This window comes from Prunus persica, chromosome G3 (assembly GCF_000346465.2).
Source record: "Prunus persica cultivar Lovell chromosome G3, Prunus_persica_NCBIv2, whole genome shotgun sequence".
NCBI lineage: Eukaryota > Viridiplantae > Streptophyta > Magnoliopsida > Rosales > Rosaceae > Prunus > Prunus persica.
In genome coordinates, this window is record NC_034011.1 from 8,532,568 (window position 1) to 8,541,774 (window position 9,207).

Sequence of the window (9,207 nt, forward strand, 5' to 3'; positions counted from 1 at the left end):
TGAAACATGAGTTTCAGCAACAATGGCAATTCCTATCACCACACCCACCAACACATTGAACAACAACAAAATAACACTTACACCTCTAAAACCCCACCTTCCCCATTAAAACCCCAGAACAACGAAGACGTTTTTCTAATAACAAAGTGACTTTAACAGATGGGTTTTATACTTTAAAGCGAAGATAAATAAAAAGTAAGTAAATAGATAAAAACTTGAAGAAAAAAAAAAGAACTGATACATTTTTCTTTATTGGGACTAAGAAAGAGGAGCAGAGTCTTCTAGTCAGTTTAAAGGGGGTGTATCCAATTCATACTTATTAAGATTTTTTTTAAGTGAGTGACTTTCATAGAGATGACAAATTCTTAAATACTTTCATAGAGTTGATAAAAGTCACTAGTAAATTGGCAAGACTTTTGCTCTTAATAATTAGCCTTAAAAGTATGGAAAAGTCATTCATTTAAAAAGCCTTTTAAAAGTCATTAACTTTTTGAATACCACCAAACTTTTAAATACTTTTTAAAAGTCATAACTGAATACCACCAAACTTTTAAATACTTTTTAAAAGTCACAATTGAATACCACTAGACTTTTAAATACTCTTTAAAAGTCTTAATTGAATACCTCCAGACTTTTAAACTCTATGAAAGTCATTAAAAGTTTGAATTAGATACACCAAACTCAAATAAAAATGTCCGCCTTTTGTACTTATCTCTTTTCCTCTAATGAATAAAATCATACCGCCTTCTCTGAAAAAAAAAAAAAAATCGAATAAAAATGAAAGTAAAAATGTTGCAAGTAAACTGTAAACAAAAACAAGAGACACCACTTATCCAACAATGTAATGGGTAACAATTTCTCTCTCATTAGCTGTCCACATAGTACAGAGAATACAAAAGGTGTTGAGTTTCAACTTGATAAACATTGAAACTGAGGTTTGCCCTCTAATGAATAAACACTAAAAATATATAAGAAAAACAAGATTTCTTGAATTCTGATTATTCTGAAGCCAACTAGTAATTAGTCTGAGGTAGCTGCAATGAAGAAGGCTGCTGCTGCTGCTGTGGGTCTTGAGGAGAGGCCAAGTCACTATAACAAAATTGGATATAATCTTTCATCAAACCAACATCGTTATGATCTTCCAATAGCCAACTCACATAATCATCAATGCTGCTCATGGTTGGTGAAGCAGCAGCAATATGAAGATAATCCAAAAAGAAACCATCTTAATTTGTGGTGGAATAATCTTCTTGTTGGTGATGAGGAACTTGATCAACAAGCAACATTGATTGTTGTTGATCGGGTGGATCTGGTAGCACACTAGTCCCCATGATATTCTCGTAGAATTCCATGAAACTGCAGGTACTAGTTGTTCTAGTTTTGGTACCACCACCATCCCTCATCATCACAACTCCAATTCTCTCATTCAAAGCCTCTAACATGGTTTCCAAGAAACTGTAATCAGTACCCTTTCTGGCCGAGAATGAACCCTTTTCAATTTTCTTTCCCAATTTCCCTAGATTCTTGTGTTTGAGAAGAATTGATTTCGCTTCTTGTTGGTTTTCCGGCCAAGTCTCGATTTCTCTGTTGGCCCCAACAGAGACCACGCAGACGGCAACGTCGCACAATGTCGAGAGTTCGCTGGCCTTTTTCTTCAGAGTGGACATTCTCCTGGCCAAGGCGGGTTTCAGAACAGAGCCACCATTGGCGTCGATTTTAAGAACCTGCGGCTTCATCTTCATCTTCATCTTCTTGGGTTTCTTGGAATTTAATTGAGGAGGAGCCATTAATGAATTCAACTCTGGAAGAGATCAACAATGGAAATAATGGAATTGAAGAAACAAACAGCGAAGGAGTGAATAGCGAGAGAGGAGGGTAACAGGGTATATAAAGGAATTCTAAGTTGACCGATAGTTGACTCAAGGTTAATTGGAGCCGAAGCAAACGGGAAAAACTAGCCGTTATATATGCTGATGGGTTAAATGGCAATCCTAGAAGGCATGATTTTATTGTCTTATTTGATTTTGTAATTGTAGTTCTTTTTCTTTTTGAAATGGGAAATAATTAATCTTTTTGTAGTTTGATGGAAGGCAACTCTAATCTCAAATTTTTTTTTTTTTGGGAGTCATAACGATATTTCTATTAAGAACCTAAACCCTAGAGTTTGTTACAATTTTTTCATTAAAAAAAAAATGTTTGTTACAATTATTTGTGAGAACATCGTGAATAATTGTAACAAATTAGGAGATTTATTTCCTAGTTTATCAAGACTATATTTCTTTCCTTTTGTACATATATTGTGTAATTATGATTTTATCTTGTTTCCTAGTTTGACTCTACTAGGGTTACATCTTTGTATTATAAATACCTCATTTTGGAGAATGAAATATAATATGAAAATATTATACCCATATTGTTTGACATGGTATCAAAGCCAACTTTTCTAGTGACCTGTGTGTTGTGCCCACCCATGTTCTAGCCCCATATTTTTTTCTACCCGTGCCATGTGTGCCCTCCTGGGTTTGTGTGTTGTGTTGTAGTGTTTGTGCCTCTACTGTGTTTGTGTCATTTCTGTCTTCGTGCATCTGCCGTTTTTCTGCATTTGCTGTGTTATGATGTGTACTCTGCTGTGTTCGTGCATGTTTTCGTGCATTTGCCGTATTTGTGCATCTACTGTGTTCCGTTGTATAATCTACCGTGATCTATTAAGTTTTTGTTGCAATCATGGGTGATAACTCCATTATTGGTGTTGTTGTTGCTGCTTCTGCAAATTTGTGTGTTTCTAACTCTATTCCAAGTACTGGCTCTAATATTTGAATAATTGATATTGGTGTTTCTGATCATATGACTTATGATGCTAATTTTTTTGATGAGTTGTCTAGTAACACCTATGACCCATACATAACTAGTTCTAATGACTTGCCCTCTCCAATTACTGGCTAGGGCACAATCTCTCTCACTCCTACTCTGTCCTTGTCTCGTGCGTTATTAGTTCCCAATATCCATTGTAACTTGTTATTTGTTGGTTGATTACTTGATACACTTAATGCTTCTGCTATTTTCTATCATACACATTACTCTTTTCAGGATCTTAAGACTCACGAGATGATTAGGCATGGTGAACGGATAGGGGATTATACTATTTGACATTGCCTTCTACACCAGTTCGTGATTGTATAGTTAATACTGTTCAAAGTTCCAGTGTCAAAGATAAACAACAAATTTGGTTATGGTATCGTCACTTGGGACACTCGTCATTTGGCTATCTTAAGCGTCTATTTTCATCTTTATTTCGCTCCTGTGATGAGTCCAGTTTTAAGTGTGCGACATGTATTTTGGCCAAGAGTCATCGCACTGTGTTTCCTTTAAGTGACAGTAAAGTTGCAAAGCCTTTTGATTTAGTGCATTTTGATGTGTGGGGTCCGGCTCGCGTTACTTTGAACGGATTTCGTTCGTTCGTTACATTTATTGATGATTGTACCCAACTCACTTGGGTTTTCTTGCTGAAAAATAAACATTATGTTACTTCCATCCCTCCAAAGTTTTGTACTGTGGTGTCTACTCAATTTCATGCTTGGATCAAAGTATTCTGGACTAATAACGGAGACGAATATGTAAATAATACTTTGGCGTCTTTCTTCCGTGCTCAAAGTATTATTCACCAAACAATAACCCTTTTTACCCCTCAACAAAATGGTGTATCTGAAAGAAAGAACCGACAATTGCTTGAAGTTGTCCACTCACTCATCTTGGATATATATGTTCCCCATCATCTTTGGGGGTATGCTGTTCTAACTGCTGCCTATTTGATTAATCGTACTCCTAGCCGGGTTTTTGATTTCAAGACTTCGCATGATGTGTTTAGTGACCATGTTTCCCCTGTCTCCATCTCTAAGTTGCCCCCTAAAGTTTTTTGGTGTGTTGCCTATGTTCATGTCTACTCTCATAAATAGAGCAAACTTTATCCTTGTGCTCTGCGATGTGTCTTTATTGGTTACTCTGCTACTCAGAAGGGTTATAAATGCTATCATCCACCTACCCAGAAAGTGCATGTTACTTTGGACGTGACTTTCTATGAAGAAGTGCCTTATTATGTCTCTCCCTCCTCTCCAATTCAGGGGGAGATGGAGAGTGAATTGGAGAGTCTTGGATTGAAGAATCTTGGACTTGAATTAGACAATGATGTGTTTGAAGATACTGCTCTTGGGAAGGAAACGACGGGTCGCATTGAAGCAAGCGAGCCCATATATGAAGATGAAAGATGTGGTCTCTATGAAGAAATGACCGATTCCCTTTAGAACTCGACCGGTCGCCGGTATCTGGAGATGAAGCAGATGCACTTGGTGTCGAAATGACCGGTCACATTGAAGCAAGCGACCAGTTGCCTGTATATGAAAATAATGATATTGATTCTTGTGTGGATGAGTTCGATGCACTAACCCCCTTTGCCCTGCCAGTGCCCCAATCTACTCGTGATAATGAATCAAGTGAGGTAATTTCTAATGATCTATATGTGTCAACTTATCAGTTACTCCCACGAACCACTCGTGGGAAATTTAAAGTATAATATTCTCCTGATATACGTGCCAAGTCTAAATATCCCATTAGCCATTATGTATCAACTAGGGTTGGGCATTCAAACCAGCAAACCGGAAATCCAAGCCGAACTGCACTTAAAAAAAGGGGAAAAAAATTGAGTTGACAAAAAAGTCAACAACCAGTCAAAAATCTAACCGGACCAGTTTGGAACGGTTTTGGATTCGATTCTATGTCTTCAAAAATTAGACCGGGCCGAACCAAACCGGTGAAATTAAAAAATATATAATTTTAATATTTATTTATATTCAATGCTACATTTTTAATCTCATAACTAATATTTATCCGAGTTCAATTTCAAAACATCTCTCTTTTCTAGTTTTAATATTTATTTTTATATGAAATTAAATAATTTATTACTTTTCAAGTCAAAAAAATAAAATTTCAGTTGAAATTTGTATCAAAAAATAATTTGAATAATCCAGTTCAAAACAGAACCAAAATCGATTCAGCCCAAACTTGACAGTTTTTGAAATTTTTTTGTTAAAACTGAACCGAACCAAATCGAAAGAATAGTACCAAATTCGGTTATAATTTTAGGCAAAAATCAGTCCAAACCGGACCATGCCCACCCCTAGTGTCAACTCATCGTTTGTCTGAGTCATATGCATCATATTTGTGTCAAGTATCTAGTGTATGTGTGCCAACTAAGCTGCAAGATGCTTTATCTAACCCCAAATGGATAGATGCCATGAATGTTGAAATGGATGCCTTGAACAAGAATAAAACATGGAATTTAGTTCCTTTACCACGAGGGAAGAAAGCTATTGGATGCAGATGGGTGTTTACTTTGAAGCATAAGGCTGATGGTTCTATTAACTGTTACAATGCTAGATTGGTATAAAGGGTTATACTTATTTGGAGACCTTTGCTCCAGTGGCGATATGTGCATGTACTATTGTCCTTGGTTGCTAACCGCGACTGGCCCTTATTGCATTTCGATGTCAAAAATTCATTTTTACATGGTGACCTCAAGGAGGAGATTTACATGCACTATTACAAAAAGTGAAAAAGACGACCAGAAAACAACGACGGTCTAAGTGAAAACCGTCGTGGTTTATAAAAAGACGACGGTTCTAAAAACACCGTCGTGTAATACAACCTTAGACAACTAAAAAATGGAGTTTCAAATGGCTGTTCAAAAACAACGACGTACATAATTAAACAACCGACGTCTATTTGAAACAGATTTCCGCAGTGTAAAATCAATGCCAACAAAGAACGGCAGAAGTTATGAATCGACCGACGTAGAAAGTAAAGACGACGATTTCAATAAAAACTGCCATTTTTACTCATAAAATAACACGACGAGGTTTTCGTATAAGACGCCGTATAATTACAAACAAATCCACGGCTTTAAAATACAAAATATCGCCGTATTAAATTAATTTACAACGACGGAAAATATAAATATATCGACGTCATTCTCGTATAGTTCTACGACGTTATCTTTAAATCGTACAATAAAATTTATCGTCGTATTTATTCATTTTATACGTCGTACCTTTAATTTTAACGGTCGTCTTAATAAGAATTTTTGTTAACAATTTTTTTCTTTGATTTTCTTATCCTACGTCGGTAGATCTACTTAATGACAAGAATTGAAATAACCACGACGGTTTATATAGAACACCGCCGACATAATCAGATTTGTCTGAGATCCCAAGGGTTACGAAATCTTACCAGATGGAACTCTGTTCCACATCATAATCTTAACAGATGACACAGATTTGCAAATATTGCGTCGTGTTAGTTTACAAATTCTAGAACATTAATTTCCCTCATTTTAAATTTCCTCGGGAAAGAAAAATCTATTTATCACGCTTTGGAATTGAAAACTAAAACTGAAAGAATACGGGAAAAAAAACTCTATTTATAATTTAAAATTAAAATCCACGTCGGTTGTAGTACACTTAACGACGTTTAACAAAATAATCTACGTCGGTAATTATAAATCTACCGCCATCTTAACTTAATATAGACGACGAGAAAAGACGATGGTAGAACAGAAAACCGCCGTTGTTTCAGTTTCTTTAACATATCTTTCTGCAGGACTTGTATAGTTCAAAGCATTGACAATGTCTTCATCATATCTCCCAGAAACTACTGATTCAATTGCTCATGCTTTAGAGGCCATCTGAAGCCATTTCTATTCTTTATCGCATTCTTGAAACCCATCTTCTTCTTCTGAAGCTCTACGGATAAAGGAAGAGGCTATCACAAATCCGACGGATCTTCTTAGGCAAGAAAATCAAGCAGAGGATCAGGCACATCTGATCTTCAGATTTCCCTGAGAAGCGAACTTTCCTTCGACAGCGAGTGGAGGCCAGGCTTGCATCTCTTTTGATGGAAAGCAAGGAGTATTCAGAAGCACTAAGTGTCCTATCAGGCTTGATCAAGGAAGTGAGAAGGCTAGTTGACAAGCTTCTTCTTGTGGACATATATTTGATGCGAGTAAGCTCAATTTCTCTTTGAGAAAACATCCAAATTATTGTCTTTGAGACATGAGAGACTGAGAGAGGAAGAACTTGGAACCTTAAATGTAAACCGAAAATGAATGAAAGCGACAAATTTATAGAATAAATTTTTAAAACCAACGGCGGTCCTTACAAAAAAACCGCCGTTTAAATTGTAAAATCAACGTCGGTATGATCGACGTATATTACAGAAATCCACGTCGGTAAATTAATAAAAACGACGTGTTAAATAATCTACCATGACGCGAGTTATTACTTATGTACTTTAATTTTTGAGTTTACTACGACGGTACCTACAAACTACTGTCGTATTTATTTACCACGTCCGAAGTTAAATGTACCGTCGTATTTTGTAATTTATACGTCGTAGTTATATGTAACCGCCGTATTATTTTTTTGAAATGGTTTTATATGTAAGCAACTTTTCGTCTACTTGACTTACACATTTGTTGTTTTTATATTCTTATTTTATTTAAATCTGTCATCCAAAAAAGAAACTTTACATATTGCAGAATATTAATTTCCTTCGTTTTAAATTTCCTCCGGAAAAAAAACTCTATTTATAACGCATTGTAATTGAAAAATAAACTGAAAGGTCACGGGAAAAAAAATTCTATTCATAATTTAAAAATTAAAATCCACGTCGGTTATATTAAACCTAACGACGTTAAATGAAATGATTCCACGTCGAACGAAAAATATTGCGTCGTGTTAGTTAAAAACGACGTAGTTAAATGTAACCGCCGTATTATTTTTTTGAAATGGTTTTATATGTAAGCAACTTTTCGACTTACACATGCACTGTTTCCAAACCCGATTAAAAATTTCAATCTCCCAGAGAAACCTTTTCGTCTTTTTTCCTTGTCAGAGCATTGTCAGAGTTTCTCATCGTCTTCCTCTCGTCTTCTTCGTCGTCTCTGAACTTAAACATCGATCATCTTCCTCTTGCTTTCATTGCACGCAAAAGGTAAGCTTTCATTTTCACTATTTTGGTTACTGTTTTGCATGCTCATACGTTTTTTGTTTGAAAAATCTTTTTACCTTTTTTCTGGCCAAAATCATTTTACTTCTTTCCAAGTTTGATAAAATATACAGACAAAGAGAGAAAGTTTCCAACTTTGAAGACAACTACATCAACTAAATAAGACGACGGTAGACCACGACGGTTCGTCAGTTGTTCTAGCGTCGTCTGAAAATTGACAAAGTTGTTTTTAAAATAATAGTCTTTTTTTATATGCTTGTTTAATTGCAGGTTTGATTTCTCTGAACAATGGTTTTTGTTTTTCCCTTATTTGATAAAATATAAAGAAAAAGAAACTAGGGTTGGTATCTAATATAGACGACAAAATATCTTATTGTTTTACGTCGTGTGAATGTTAATACCACGACGGTGTATTACTATTGACGTCGTATGAACATAAATACCACGACGTTATATAAATAATGGTTTTAAACATTTATTACGTCTGAGATTATTTCATTGCGTCGTCTAAAATCATATCATACGTCGTATTTTTTTAATACCGTCGTTTGTGTTCTTAATGTTTTCCTGAAATATTTTCACTTGCAGTTTTGTCTGTTAAAATGGTTTCTCAACAACAAACTAAGGATTCTGGCTCCAAGAAGCTTGGAATGGTAGCTCCTCAAGACAAGTCTTCGAAGGAGATGAAGTCTTCGAAGAAGATGAAGTTTGCTTCATCATCTGCTGAGACAGAACAAACCAGCCAGACAACAATCTCTGATGATTCAAAGACTGGTCGAGGTATGAGCACAATGCCTCGTGTTGTGAAGAGAAAGCTTCAGAAACTGAGGCCAATTGTTGAGTACAATAAAAGGGGGAAAGGTGTTGGCCAAGCACATATTGAGATGCAGTCGTATATTGGTGTCTTGGCACGCTCCAGGATCCCACTTGTGGACAAGAAATGGTCCCAAATCCCAAAGGATATAAAGGAGCAGATTTGGGAAGCAGTTGACATGGCTTTTGTCGTAGGCCAAGGGGGCAAGACCTCTGTTTTATCTTCTGCTGCCAAAAAATGGAAGGATTTCAAGTCTACACTAACGAGGCATTATATCCTTCCATACACCAATGACAGGGAGAAATTAAGCCAACCCCCTGAAACATATAAATTCATAG

The 9,207-nt window shown here is 36.0% G+C and overlaps 1 protein-coding gene across 1 annotated transcript; it reads right to left on the reverse strand.

Moving 5' to 3' along the window:
• Positions 1,227–1,787, reverse strand: LOC109947971. The gene has a single exon (XM_020559858.1). It carries the CDS (start codon positions 1,785–1,787, stop codon positions 1,227–1,229), a length of 561 nt encoding a protein of 186 aa, XP_020415447.1.

Coding starts and splice junctions, on each gene's coding strand:
- LOC109947971 (XM_020559858.1), bottom strand. CDS start 1,787: ATGGCTCCTCCTCAATTAAATTCCAAGAAACCCAAGAAGATGAAGATG.